Source organism: Phaseolus vulgaris, chromosome 4, assembly GCF_051622355.1.
Source record: "Phaseolus vulgaris cultivar YP4 chromosome 4, ASM5162235v1, whole genome shotgun sequence".
NCBI lineage: Eukaryota > Viridiplantae > Streptophyta > Magnoliopsida > Fabales > Fabaceae > Phaseolus > Phaseolus vulgaris.
The window spans coordinates 44,970,946-44,986,362 of record NC_143501.1 but is presented as its reverse complement, the minus strand read 5'-3'; the positions used below and the strand labels follow the sequence as shown (position 1 = coordinate 44,986,362).

General features: G+C 33.2%; 3 protein-coding genes across 3 annotated transcripts; 1 reads left to right on the top strand and 2 right to left on the bottom strand.

The window, feature by feature from the left end:
• Window positions 1–3,221: 3,221 nt before the first annotated feature.
• Window positions 3,222–4,539, bottom strand: LOC137838863 (protein PLASTID MOVEMENT IMPAIRED 1). Its single transcript, XM_068648076.2, has one exon. It carries the CDS (start codon window positions 4,436–4,438, stop codon window positions 3,485–3,487), a length of 954 nt encoding a protein of 317 aa, XP_068504177.2. The 5' UTR covers window positions 4,439–4,539; the 3' UTR covers window positions 3,222–3,484.
• A 2,641-nt stretch (window positions 4,540–7,180) lies between these two features.
• Window positions 7,181–7,807, top strand: LOC137836521 (subtilisin inhibitor CLSI-II). Its single transcript, XM_068645192.2, has one exon. It carries the CDS (start codon window positions 7,181–7,183, stop codon window positions 7,805–7,807), a length of 627 nt encoding a protein of 208 aa, XP_068501293.1.
• Window positions 7,808–11,404: 3,597 nt separating this feature from the next.
• LOC137837760 (protein PLASTID MOVEMENT IMPAIRED 1) lies at window positions 11,405–14,627 on the bottom strand. Its single transcript, XM_068646870.2, has one exon. It carries the CDS (start codon window positions 14,260–14,262, stop codon window positions 11,686–11,688), a length of 2,577 nt encoding a protein of 858 aa, XP_068502971.1. The 5' UTR covers window positions 14,263–14,627; the 3' UTR covers window positions 11,405–11,685.
• Window positions 14,628–15,417: the final 790 nt, after the last annotated feature.

Sequence of the window (15,417 nt, the reverse complement as noted above, 5' to 3'; positions counted from 1 at the left end):
TTTTCTTCTTCATTTTGTGTAGGCTTAACCTATGCAAATAGTGTGACACACGCTTTCTATTGCAGCTAAATCTTATTATTCTTGTAGTGTATAGTGCCATATGATGAGTACTCAATTTACTTTATCTGTTCTAATTCTTTTTATAGGTTTTTTTCATTCAAATTTCAAGATGTTTGCGGTTGTCATATGTATGTTCTAGTACTTTAATTTTTTCTTAAGTTTCAAATATGATTTTTTTATTCATATTAGATTATCTATTTTGGAGTTGTTATAACTAAAATTAAATTTCCATTATAACTAAAATTAAATTTCCACTTAATTTGTGTCAGCTTTTAAGTCCACACTAAAATTTAGCATCAAGGGTACACTATTACAGAAGAATCCTTTAACAATGGTTAAAAAGATCATATAAAGACGATTATGGAATCGTCGACATTATGGGTGTCATTATATGTCATTCTAATAATTCATCTATCCTAAAGTATTATACATGGTTACCTTAAGGTATATCCAAATTCATCGTTATTTGTGTCCAAATTTCATTATTAACGACAATTCAGTGTAACAACCATCGTTATTTGTGCTCAGATTCATTTTTAACGACAATTATAGCGATAACCGTCGTTATTTCTCACCGAAAACTCAAAAAAATTACACAAATGTCACCACGCTTTCTGGTACGATGATTTTTTTAAATGTCATTATTCTTAGTTGTTTTTTAGCCTTTTCGTACTAGTGATAATAAATGTCATATGTTGTGCGATGCTGGATTGACAATAATATAGATTTCGCATCAGCTTTTAATTATTTGAGTTCCTCTATCACCCACTCTCTTTGTCATTTTTCTTGTAGCGTAGAGTTGGCTTAGTCAACTTTAAAATAAAAATATTAGCGTGGGTCAAGTCAACACTAAATAGATTTTAAAATAAAAAGACATTAGATTTGATGGAGATCAAGCTCAAGAGAACCTGGAGGCCACTCATCAAGCTCAAGAAGAGGTGGAGGCACAAATGGAGGACGCCCATGGAGGTCAAAGTCCACCTCAAAGGATTACAAGAAGCATGTTCAAAGCTTTGGGAGCTAGAGGACATTTATTTTCTCTTTTTGTAGTTTCTTTAGTTAAAGGTGCTTAGAGGGAAACTTTAGAAACCTCTTTTGTTATAGCATCTTTTAGGCTTTAGTTAGGAGCTTTAGGGGGGTGTATTAGTAGATAGGTGTAGGAGTAGAATAGGGGGTGCCAAAGTGAAGGAAAGGATCACACCTCCCTTGCTTTGCAAATAAGCGCCGGTTCTAGATTGTTTTGGGAGGGAATTTTGAATTGTTTTAGCTTTCATTTTCAGCACCTTAGGCTATAAATAGAGGTGCCTTCCTTGTAAAATTCAGATTTGAATTTATCTAAAGAAACTATACTCAAAATTGGAGTGAGCATTTGGAGAGCTTTTGAGCCTTCTACTCTAGTCTTATCTTGAAGGACCATGGTTTCCTCAAGTGGCGGCTTGCACACTCATCTAGGAGCATCCATACTTCTAGTGGCGTGATCATCCAACCATTCTTCCATCTTCATGAGCATTCTCTTCTCCTTCCTTTCTTCTTTTTCAATTGTTCATGTTGCCTTGTGTTCTTGATTTGTTTTTGGTTCGGCTATTCCATTTTCCAGCACCTATGTTCTGTTTTTGTTTTTAATTTCTATTATGTTCGGTTCATATGTTTTCTTGCCTAATTCTGTTCGGTCAATCCATTTTATAATTCCTTTGTTGATTCAATTTGACAATATTTGGTTCATCCAAATGAGTTTGGGATTTGGTACTTGTTATTGGTGAGTTCTTGACTTAGAACCATGATCCAACTCTAAGAAAAGTGCCTCTATATTTTCCAGCTCAAGGTGATTCCTAAAAATGTCAAGAATCTTGTTCTATGTGGCTATTGGAATCACATCAAGATTGGGTCAAACTGACACAAAATTAAATAAATTTTAAAATAAAAAAACATTAGCATGGACTAAATTGACGTTAACTAAAACGAATATTAAAAATAAATAAAGTTATCATCAGTCTAACGTTTGTTAATTTTATTTGTTTATAATGTTTCTATTTATTTTACTCTCCGGCTAAACTGACGCTAACTTTTATGCTATGAATTTGTGCGCTTTCGTGACAACAAACATGAATCATAGATTTGTTTTAATCTAAAAGTCAAGATTTAAAGATGATAAATCTTCTCACCAACATTTTTTCTCTCTCACTTTCTATATAAATCTTCTCATACTTATTTCCTTTATTCATGCTAAAATCTCTTTTCATCAAAATTCATCTCCTTCATCCACAATCATCTCCTTCAGTCACACTTATCCATCACCTTCATCACTCTTCTTCTAATTCTTTCATTCACATTCATCTACTTTATTTCACAATTATTTCCTTCATCAACACTCATCATTCATTTACTAAAAAAAAAATCTTTTTTTTTATATTTTATTTAATTTGTTAAAAATGAATAGTTTCATAAGAATTTTTTTTTAAATTACTTTCATTAACATCGGCTAAACCAATATAATTTAAAATTTATTTGACGCTAGCTTAAATAAATATAAATATTAAAAATAGTGTAAATACATTTAAAGGAGTAGAAAGTGTTTCTAATATATGTCCTTGAATCTTTTCTCGATTCACATTATATAAATTTTCCCTTGCTATATTTAATTATGTCATCGTGTAAAAAACCTAACATTTATTAAAAAATCACATTTCATTTTATTTTCAAATAAAAAATTTACTAATATTTATTAAATGTTGTAAAATATTTACATTAGTAATACTTTTACAATATTTCCTCTATTAAAAAAAATATTTTTATTAGCATTTTAATGGTTACTTTTTTTTATGAAAAAGAGAATATTACTAATCATTTTCATAATGTTGCTTTTTATTGAAAAATAATTTAGTAAAGTTTTTTAGTAACAATAATTTTTTATTATATTATTGAAAAAATAACAATAATTTTAAAATATCACCTTTCCCATTAACGAAAATGTCTAAAAAAATTTAATATCATTTTATAAATGTTATCATTAATAGATAAAAGTTTTATTGATAGTCATTAATTAATAATATAAAAAAATTATTACTTTGATAACTGAGAAATAAAGGAAAGGTTTCATATTACAACTGTTTAACACATTGCAAATTCAAAATTGCTCAATCTTTTTGTATGGACTCTGCAGCACAAACAAACAAATACTTTTGTTTCTTATTGTAATATGCTACATGGTTGTGAAACATATATAAAGTAAGACTAAATCATATTGTACATATTTTCCTATATTTTAATAACTTTTTAAATCTTACTACACATCAAGCATCAAGTGGTGATAGAGGAAGGAACATCTCATGAAGGTTGAATGATCAAAACTAAAATCATCTATGCCTTCAATATCTTATGCTAACCTTCTCTCTAATGGAGTTCAAGCATAACTTCTGTTTGTTATTCATTGACTAGGCAAGCTGAATGATGACTTGGATCGTTTTCGAGAAAAAGAATTAGTGAGCCTTTTGAACCTGCTAGGTTTAAAATTCTCTTCCTGCTTATATATCTGAACTTCTCCATCTTTCTCCATGATTTTGAACCCAAGTTTCAGAACCAGTTCTCCTCCTTTTGCCTTTCCTGATAAGCCAAAGCTTTTGTTCCACTGCCTCACACGCGTGCCTTGCTGCCTTTTCTCAATGGATTCTTGAACCAACTGGCTCAAATCCACACTGTTTCTTCCAAAACCAAGCTCTTCTGCATCAACTGCAACAAGGTATATCCAAAACGGTTTTGGCTCAAACCTAAGCTGCTTTCCACTACCATGGTTCCAATAAACGTGGCACCTTATGAAGAAGATCTCTTCAAAATCTGCAGCACCTTGATCAACCCTTGATGGCATTGTCTGCACACTCCCGTCTTTGGTCTCTTTCTTTCTAACACAAACAGAAAGCCTTAGTCCATTCATGGATGAAGGAAGGCCTTGAGCAGTCACCACTTTAACAGAAAACAAACAGCTTAGTTTATGCATTCCAATATGAGAAATTGCCCTCAAAGGCTTCCACTTCCAAATGCTTTTCTTGTCACTTGAATTTGCCGTGTCATCAAAGTTATTGGTATCTGGCTGAATGAGAGTTGCCTTGGCATCTTCAGGCTTTGGCCTTGATCTCAATGGAGACAAGGACATGCCGCGAGACCTATTTTTGTTGCTTTGTTTGTGTTTAACTTTAGCTGTGTCATTGTGATCTTCAACAGATGAGAGAAAAGGAGGTGAAGCTTTTGGTGGTAGAGCTAATGAAGCTGCTGTTCTGGTTCTGTTTGAGGTGTGTGATTGGTAAAGGGTTTCACTAAGGGCCTCTAGTTCTTGTAGGATCTGAAAAATGGAGTTTTTCTCGGTAGAGTTACCTTCTGCCATCATTAGTATGAAGAAGTTGTTGCTACCAAAAAGGAAGAGAAAAAGAGACAGTTTTGGGACTAGTAAGAAGAAAATGTGATGCTCACATCAGAAAGGTTGGTTAGTTAACATAGGTGTAAGGACTGTGCATTGGTGGTGGAAACAGTGAAGGTGCTGGATCTTTCTGAACCAAGAATGTGATGGTAGATTTGTGGTGGATAGAACATGAACGATATTGCATCTCTTGGTGACCAAGACAAGTTTCAAAATTAATTGGCAAAGGGTCCAATCGAATTTAATGTTGAATATGTTATCAAGAGAATTTTAGTTGACATGTCTAAGTCCAAATATTAAATTTTAGTATTTTTTTATCAGCAAAGTCACACATGCTAACACTGCATAGGTATTTTTATTTGATTAGTTTGTTGAGCATTTATTTTTTGTTGTTGGAAGCTCTAGTTCTTCTGGATGATCATTACTTTCTAATTTTTTTTTGAAGGACAATATTTTCTTGAGAGACAATTCATGAAGTTGCATCAGATAATGTTGACTTTAGGGATATTTTTTTTAATCTCTCTTTTTCTGAACATTCAAAGTATTGTAGATCTCACATCGACTAGAAATAAGAACATTTCATAATATATAAGTGATGCAAATCTCAACTTATAAGTCGATTTTATAAGATTGAGTTAAACTTAAAGTTCACTTCTTAATATGGTATCATAGTTAGAGTTTATTCTAGCGAAAGTTTGTTGAGTTTATCAGGTCACCCGATACTTATCAAGTTACCTGTTATTGGGTCTCTATCGAACCACCCGTAAATATTCTCACACACAAGTTGTAGGGTCTCGACGTGAGGATGGTGTATTAGAGATCCCACATCGACTAGATATAAGGACATTTCATGGAAGGAGATTCTTTATTCTAAATACGGAGGTTAGAAGCTTGAAAGATGGTAGGTTTTATAATAAGGATTCTCTTTGGTGGAGAAATCTGAAAGAGATTTGAAGGATGGAGGAGTGGGGAAGGAATTTTGAGGAGTGTGTTGAGTGGGATGTCGGAAATGGGAAGAAAGTCTTGTTCTGGGACGATGTATATGGGCGGGCAATGAAGAGTTGAAGAGCAGGTCCTCGAGATTGTTTTCTTTGAGTATTAGCAAGGACACCTTTGTAGACTCCTTTGGGAAATGGGCTAATGGTTCTTGGAGGTGGGACCTTGTTTGGAGAAGGGGCTTGTTTGACAAAGAGAAGTCTCAAGAACTTCAGCTTTTTCAGGAGCTACAAGGCTTGTGTCTCGTCTTGGAGGAAGATTGTTGGGTGTGGAAGGACGACGTGTCCAATGTACTCAGTCAGTTCGGCTTAAAATATTTTAAGGGTTTCATGTGAAAATGAATGTTCGTCTTTGTTTGATTCTTTTTGGAAGATCAAGGTTTTGCCTTCAACTCACTTTACAGTTTGGAGAAGCTTTGAGGGTGTTTGAAAATACGATTTCCTCGAAGGCTAACTTGGTTAGACAAGGGATTGTAGTTGATAGTATTTCATGTTGTAGGTGTGGGGAGGAAGAGAAGATAACAAGACACTTGTTTTTTGACTTTTCTTGACTTGTTTGGACCCAGTCTTATGCTTGGCTTGGGGTATTGTCAGTATATCATATTGACTTTATTTCACATTTCTTGCATTTTAAATTATGCAATGTCCCGACCTATGTAAATGTCGTTTGAGAAAGTGTTTGAGTTGCAATTATTAGTGAGATTTGGAGGCATAGGGACAAACACATCTTTAAAGGATGAGTGATTGATCATTCTAAAAAATTTTCTTTGGTTCAACTAAAGGTTTGGTCCTGGATTACATCTAAATTTTCTTATGCTTGTTTTTTTTCTGATTGGTGTATTGATCTGGTGACTTGTTTATTTTTTATCAAGAACTTTTGTTATCAAGATTACTTAACTAAAAGAAGCTCGTTCAAGTGACAAATAGTTATATAACAACAATGTAATATGATATTAATTGTATAAATTTATATATTTAATTAATGTGCGATATGTATTAGATAGAATAATAGGTGAATCATATATATATATATATATATAAAATTTTATTTAAATCATAAATTCTTAACAAATTATTCTCTTTAAATTTAAATTTAAAACAAATTTTAAATGAAATAATATTCTAAATTATCAATGAATTTTAATTAATTTTTATCTAATTTACAAATAAAAGCAATGGGTTTATTAAGATAGGAAAGATATTTTAACAAGTAACATATTTATTGATATTTTTAATTTAGCTAAAGAATATTAAAATAATTATGAAATAAAAGTAGTGCTAATATAGTAAATAGTACTGTGTTTCTCATTCGTTACCTTACGAGTAGTTTTCTTATTTTAATGAGATAGTCACTGCAAATCTTTTTATCTTTTTTTTCTATTCATCTTTTATTTAAAAAAAAGTTTAAAAAATCTCACTATTAAGGAAAAAAGCGTAATTTTACCCAACATTTATAACTTGAAAATTGGATTCTATGAAACATATCTATTAATTAATGCATTCATGAATAAAAACACAACAGTTTTGAATCCAATAAAAATATATAATAAATGCATTCATCACACAAACACACACAAAAACGCGTAAAAAAAATTAAATAAAATGAATGAATAAATAATAAGCATGGTGATAGTTTCATAAAAAACATTAATGAGTAAACCTAGAAAAACCTTTATAAAAGGAGATTCAACCAAAACTAAACACATTATCATAAACCATGAAGTCTACACTATTCCTCACTCTCTCTTTCTTTCTTCTCTTCACTTCCAACTTTCTTCCATTAGTCTTATGTAGGGTTCCTGAACAAGTTGTGGACTCAAATGGTTTACCCATTTCTCCTTTTGTTCAATACGATCTTTCACAACTTAATTTTCAAGGTCCACAAGGTGGTGGAGTAGAGTTAGATTTTGATGGGAACTCAAGATGCCAAGTTGTTGTTATACAAAATTATGATCAGTTTTTCCGTGGGGAGGGTCTGAGATTCAGCACAGAAGGAAGAAGCTCAGGTGCCATACTGACAGAGACACCATTAGAGATTAGATTTGATTATCATCCTTATTGTGCTTCATCCTCCAAGTGGGTGGTAGTTGGTGATGATTTTCCTGCAAAATGGGTTGGTATTGGTGATGGTGCAGACCATGCAGGGAAGGAGATCTTAAGTGGAACGTTTATGATTAAGAAATATGGTGAGGGTTATAAGTTTGCATTTTGCAGCAACAACACTAACCACAACACTTGTTTTAGTATTGGGAGAATTGATGATCATAAGGGAAGGCGTCTTGTTTTGATGGATGATTCTCACCTTAATACTCCCTTTAATTTTGTACTTATTAATATTGGCTAAAGAACCTTCACAAGGTTTAATAAAATGTTCTACTAGATATATGTGAGTGTTGTGGTAAAACTATTTTAGAGTTATATTTTTATATATATAAATTCATTTCTTAAGAAATCTACTTTTAAGTTTGATTCAATTTTCTAAAGTTTGGTTCAGTACGATAAGTTTTGAATGACTCTAATATATATTAAGAAGTATATTTTAAATTTAGTTCAAATTAAAAAATTATTTTCTAATAGTATATTGATTATGTAAACTCAAGTTTCTTACCATGAATAAATTTTGAATGTATAAAAATCTCTCTTAATTTTAAAAATTCATCATAAAAACCTAAAGAAAATTTTAACCACGGGTTTGAGCTTTGATATGATATTGGGTATTCTTTAATTATTTTTCACATATTCCTTTAGTGACTAGGGTAAATTTCACCAGTACAACAGTCAACTTCTTTTGTATTATTATGATTTTTATTATACTTATTATTAATAACAATACTAATAATACTAATAATATTAATAATACTAATAATATTAATAATACTAATAATACTAATAATATTAATAATACTAAAAATATTTTATAATACTAATAATATTAATAATAATATGTATAAATTATATTAATAGTAATAAATATAAATTATATTAATAATATGTATAAATTATATTAATAATAATATGTATAAATTATATTAATAATAATAAGTATAAATTATATTAATAATAATAAGTATAAATTATATTAATAATAATAAGTATAAATTATATTAATAATAATATGTATAAGTTATATTAATAATGATAATAATAAGTATAAATTATATTAATAATAATATGTATAAATTATATTTATAATAATATGTATAAATTATATTTATAATAATATGTATAAATTGTATTAATAATAATATGTATAAATTGTATTAATGATAATAAGTATAATAAAAATGGTAATATGACCAAAGAACTTGTTTGGTCTAGTGGTTGATGTTTCCTTGGTCTCTGAAGGGTCTTGGGTTTGATTTTGGGCCTTACATACGGATTTTGGCTGTATGTAATTCCAATTTTTCTTGTAGTGAAAGTTTTTTAGGAATAGATTTGAAGGATGGAGGAGTGGGGAAGGAATTTTGAGGAGTGTGTTGAGTGGGATGTCGGAAATGGGAAGAAAGTCTTGTTCTGGGACGATGTATATGGGCGGGCAATGAAGAGTTGAAGAGTAGGTCCTCGAGATTGTTTTCTTTGAGTATTAGCAAGGACACCTTTGTGGACTCCTTTGGGAAATGGGCTAATGGTTCTTGGAGGTGGGACCTTGTTTGGAGAAGGGGCTTGTTTGATAAAGAGAAGTCTCAAGAACTTTAGCTTTTTCAGGAGCTACAAGGCTTGTGTCTCGTCTTGGAGGAAGATTGTTGGGTGTGGAAGGACAACGTGTCCACTGGGTACTCAGTTAGTTCGGCTTACAATATTTTAAGGGTTTCCTGTGAAAATGAATGTTCGTCTTTGTTTGATTCTTTTTGGAAGATCAAGGTTTTGCCTTCAACTCACTTTACAGTTTGGAGAAGCTTTGAGGGTGTTTGAAAATACGATTTCCTCTAAGGCTAACTTGGTTAGACAAGGGGTTGTAGTTGATAGTATTTCATGTTGTAGGTGTGGGGAGGAAGAAAAGATAACAAGACACTTGTTTGGACCCAGTCTTATGCTTGGCTTGGGGTATTGTCAGTATATCATATTGACTTTATTTCACATTTCTTGCATTTCAAATTATGCAATGTCCCGACCTATGTAAATGTCGTTTGAGAAAGTGTTTGAGTTGCAATTATTAGTGAGATTTGGAGGCATAGGGACAAACACATCTTTAAAGGATGAGTGATTGATCATTCTGAAAATTTTTCTTTGGTTCAACTAAAGGTTTGGTCCTGGATTACATCTAAATTTTCTTATGCTGGTTTTTTTTCTGATTGGTGTATTGATCTGGTGACTTCTTTGTTTTTTATCAAGAGCTTTTGTTAGTTTGACTATGTTGGTTTTGTGGTGTTTCTCTTTTAGTTGCCCTGATGATTTGAGTTGGCAGCTTTTGGTATGCTTGTAGGGTCTCTTTCTTGAAAAGAGAATTGTTAAAATATTATTTTGTATTTTGTTACTATTTTCCTTTTATTCTGTCAATGTTGTTATTGTACTTTAGTTTTTCTTTTTTTGGTCTTTTTTAGTCTTTGGGTTGCATATATACTTTTGCTTTTTGTAACATCACCATATTTTACTTTCATTAAATTCTGATTAATGAAATTCTTTCACTCATCTCTTCTCTTTCAAAGCTTCTTCTTCCCTTTCTCCCTAAACTTCTTTGCAATCACGTTGTCTTTGAACTTTCAACATTAGGGTTCGCAAGCGATTACTTTTGAAGTGTTTGTAAAAGGGTTGGATCACCCCTGAAATGTTTCCATATTAGAATCAAACCAGTTGTCTTCCCACAACTTGACTTTTTCATCAGACCCAACCGCCCATTCCATATTAGAATCAAACCAATTGGTGCCCTGCCCATCCTGACAAGCTTTGTTTAAATCGCACCACCATCTAGAAGCATGCTTTGAAATTCTATATTCAGATAAATTTCTCCAAGAACCATATTTAGAAGCAAGAATATCTTTCCATAAACCATTCTCAAGAGACCCAAGTCTTTATTTCCATTTGCTAAGTAAAGCTTTGTTGAAAATGTCTATCTGCATGCCTAACCCACCTTTTGCTTTAGGTTTACATAAATTATCCCATTTAATCCAAACAATTTTTCTTCCCTCAGTATCCTAATCCCACAAGAACTTACGTTGTAACTTGGTAAACTTTTTGCATATAGATGATGGAACTTTGAAGAAAGAGAGATAATACAGGGGGATTGCATTCAACACATAACGAATTAAGCACACACGACTAGCAAATGATAGATTTTTACCTTTCCACATAGATAGCCTCTTCTTAACCTTTGTAAGCATCGGGTCGCAAAAAGAAACCTTCGTAGAATTTTCCCCAAAGGAATATTCATTAATGCTGCAATGGAGAACCGCAGAGAAAAATTCTAACACATTTATAACCACTCCTACAACTCCAATTTTGCTCTTAAAGAAGTTTATTCTAAACCTAGAGCAAATTTTAAAACATCTAAGAATCATTTGAATAGCACTAATATTTTGGATATTAAATTTACACATCATCAAAGTTTCATCAGCGAACGGAAGTAATTTCACTTGCACAATTTTTGCACCGACTTTCAATTCAGAAAATTACATGATACTTTTATTTTTAATTTAAATTATAATATGCTTAATATATTTCTAATGCTCCTATTTTTAGTTACTGCAAAATAGTGTTATTCCTTCTCACTTCCCCAATGGTATTGTTTCATCGAACTTTTATAATGTTACTGTAGTTTATAATTGTGGTGTGGTACAGTGAAAGTCCAAAATTATTCCATCTTTTCTCAAAAATTTACATCTCAACAAAAAGTTATTTCTGTTTCTAGTACCAGATTCTCATCATATATTCCAACATCAATTATATAAGTCAGGTCAGAAATCTTATACATACTACATGCACAAAATTTTCTCACAATCAAGCAGAGAAGAGACAAAAGCGTGTTATCAATTGTTATCAATGGTGTGTGGATATAACATTTCTTAAGTACCAGGTTTTGATTGGTTCTACAAAAACCAACCAACTAACTATGACCGTGAGTAACGATTTGACACAATTATTTATCTATAAACTTCAAGAACTAACAAGAATATTCTCCTAAATTTTTATGGAGCCCCCACATGAAACATGATTGCAAGATTGTGCAGTTGTATATTTCATAACCTGCTAAAACTACCTGCATAATTAACAGCACAGTGGATATGCTTATTCCTTCATAAACAAATCAACATCTGGATTTCTCATGGTTTTCAGCCACATGTCAGCCACTATACTTGATGAAATGCTCCACAGAAGGCCTTGCTCATTTACCAATGCATTCTTGCCTTTCTTCTTTGCCTTTCCCAACCCATACTCAATCAACCAGTGCATTGCAGTTAGTCTTTGCTTCTCACTGTCCCATCCATTGCTATTCTGTGTAGCACTCCTCACCTTCAACCCTCCCACATGCATGCTTGTTACCTTGAACCTTTTCTCTTCATCATCTTGGTGGTAATCACTCCCCCTTGTGTCTTCACTGGATGCATGAATGAGCACCATCACAGGACCTCCAACTGCTTCAAATCGTCTTATTGGATCCCTTAGTTGGACAACAAATATGAGTGTGATATTTGATGGCTCACCATCAGAACCTCTACTACTGTTAGTGTAGCTTTGGTCTCTGATCCAATCCTCAAGTGAAACAGCAGAACCTAATAGATCCTTGTCTTTGTTTCCTTCCATTGTCCAGAGTGGTGAAACATCACAGGGAGCTTCTTTCTCTGTCATACCAGCTTGGATTTTCAACCCTTCAACCACCATGAACTCAATCTTCTGCATTGTGAAGGCTAGAATTTCCTCTGCTGTAAGTGGAGTTTCATCCACATTCCAGAGTCCTGTTGAAATCCGCTCTTGTCTTCCTGAACTCATTGCATTTGACATGCCCTTGAGGGCAGAAATTATACGTGCGGCACTTGAACTGGCTCCTTCTTTGTTTCTTCCTTGTATGATGCCTGAAGCAATGCCTTCGAAAGCAATCAGTTCTGCAGTTTTACCTATCAGTTCATCCAAGGGCATCTTGGAGAAAATTTGAGAGCTAAGTTCATCAAGACCAAGGCCAGCCAATTTCTGAAACAACTCTAACCCATTTAGGGACTGGTTTGATGCTAACACATAAGGCTTTGACATCTGCATTGCTAGCTTTGGAGTCTCATTTCTAGCTACAACTTTATCCGAAGGATTCATAGATGTTAAGTAGCCTCCATCCCTTGTTTGAACTACACACCCCAACCCCTTGCCAAGATCTGGGAGATACACTTCAGATTCTACCTCTGTAACTTCTAATGTAGATGTTTGAGATTGGTTGGTTTCGAAACCTCTGGTCTTTTCATCCTCAAGCATATGAAGAAATTCCTTTGTCACAGTTTCTTCATCAGAATCCAATCTTAGTGACTCAGTTTCATCACCTTTTCTGAAATTATTGTTATCTTCTCCCATCATGGACTCAAGATCCTTTATCTGCTTGGCAATTGAATCAAGCTCAGTTAGTCTACTCTGGCGCAACTGATCAAGCACTATTTCCTTGACAACTTCACTCGTACCTGTTTTCACTTTAATGGATTTCTCAGATCCTTCTCCTCCATATTTTTTCTTCTCTTGAACCTCAACCCCTTTATCAACAACCTCAAAATCTGGCAGATCAAAATCTTCCACCTCTTTGCCAGTATCAGGTTTCTGTATAGAGGGAGGGGCGTCACGAAATATGTGTGGATCATCAAGATTGAAATCATCTATACCTTGAATATCTTCTGCTAACCTTCTCTGTGAAGGAGTCCAAGCATCACTTCTGCTTGTTATTCTTGGACTAGGCAAGCTGAATGATGACTTAGATTGTTTGCGAGCAAAAGAGGTTAGATTTTTGAACCTGCTAGACTTAAAATTCTCTTCCTGGTTATATATCTGAACTCCTCCATCTTTCTCCATGATTTGGAACCCAAGTTTCAGAACCAGTTCTCCTCCTTTTGCCTTCCCTGATAAGCCAAAGCTAGTGTCCCACTGCCTGACACGCGTCCCCTGCTGGCTTTTCTCAATGGATTCTTGAATCAACTGGCTCAAGTCCACACAGTTTTTTCCAAAAACAAGCTCTTTGGCATCAACTGCAACAAGGTATATCCAAAATGGCCTTGGCTCAAACTTAAGCTGCTTTCCACTACCATGGTTGCAATAAACATGGCACCTTATGAAAAGGGTCTCTTCAAAATCTGCAGCACCTTGATCAACCCTTGAAGGCATTGCCTGAACACTCCCGTCTTTGGTCTCTTTCTTTCTAACACAAACAGAAAGCCTTAGTCCATTCATGGATGAAGGAAGGCCTTGAGCAGTGACAACTTCCACAGAAAACAAACAGCTTAGTTTATGCATTCCAATATGGGAAATGGCCCTCATAGGCTTCCAGCTCCAAATTCCTTTCTTGTCACCTGAATTTTCCGTGTCATTCAACTTTTTGGCGTCTGGCTGAGTAAGAGTTGCCTTGGCATCTTCAGGCTTTGGCCTTGATCGCCATATAGACAAGGACATGCGGCGAGACCAAGTTTTGTTGCTTTGTCTGTTGTCAATTTTAGCAGTGTCATTGTCATCTTCAGCAGAAGAGACAAGAGGAGGTGAGGCTCTTGGTAGAGCTAATGAAGCTGTTCTTCTAGTTGTGTTTGAGGTGTGTGATTGGTAAAGGCTTTCACTAAGGGCCTCTAGTTCTTCTAGGAGCTGAACGTTGGAGTTTCTCTTGGTAGAGTTATCATCTGCCATCATTAGTGAATGAAGAAGTTGTTGCTTCGAAAAAGGTACTGATGATAATTATGTCACAGTTGAAGAGAGAAATTTTTGGGACAAGGAAGAAGAAAAGGTGATGCTCACATGGTTTGATGTTTGGTTAGTTAACTTAGATGGAAGTAGCATGCATTGGTGGTGGAAAGAGAGAAGGTGCTGGACCTTTCTAAACCAAGAAAGTGATGAAGTAATTTGTGGTGGATAGAACATGAACGATGGCATTGGCATTTGCATTGCCTTGGTAACTAAGACAAGTTTGAAAATTAATAGTCAAAGGGTCCCATTGAATTTAATACAGCACCAGAATATGTTATGAGGGACATCTTAGTAGATATGTCAAAGTCCAAATATGCAAATTTAGTAGTTATTTATCAGTAGGTATTTTTTATTTGAGCATACTTATTGGCATTTATTTTTTCTTGGAAGTTCTTAGTTCTGTTCTTGATGATCACTGCTATCTAAGAACTTTTTCTGGAAAAATATTTGCACTGTAAACTTTATATGTGGTCCATGGCATTTTAACAGGTTCTGTCAATTATTTTCCTCTTACATATTGATGATTATGACTTACAATTTACTCAAGAGTTGTCTAGTATAGTTTCTTTGTCTGTGACGATTTTGACAGTCCATGAAGCTCTTGTTGCATCAGGTACTGCTGCCTCTAGGGATTTATTACCTTTGTTTTTTTTGTCCTTGTCTTCTGAACTTTCTCAAATATAACACTACTTCAAAAAATACTGTGTTTGGCCTTCATCTGACAAGCGTAAGAATTTCTCAAAAATGTAGGGCTAATCCTCAATTAGCCGTTTGTCATGTTATTATATTATAGCTTATAAAAAAACTGTTATATATATATTTATTTAATATATCTTAATCAAATAATACATCAATTTTATGAGACTTATTACATTAGTTTTATCACATATGTAGATGTCAATAATATAGAAATTCCATTCCATTTTATATTGATTTTATAATCAATATAATAAGTCTCTATTTGTTTTATTTATTGATTTTTGTAGAACTTATTATATGGTTTTTATCTGGAATCGATGTATATGTTTCTTTTTACTTAGATTAAAATTTTAACCGATGTAATATGTAATAGATTAAAAATATAATATCAATAAAAATGAA

What these genes read in the sequence shown, in the direction of transcription:
- LOC137838863 (XM_068648076.2), bottom strand. Translation starts at nt 4,438, where the DNA reads ATGATGGCAGAAGGTAACTCTACCGAGAAAAACTCCATTTTTCAGATC.
- LOC137836521 (XM_068645192.2), top strand. Translation starts at nt 7,181, where the DNA reads ATGAAGTCTACACTATTCCTCACTCTCTCTTTCTTTCTTCTCTTCACT.
- LOC137837760 (XM_068646870.2), bottom strand. Translation starts at nt 14,262, where the DNA reads ATGATGGCAGATGATAACTCTACCAAGAGAAACTCCAACGTTCAGCTC.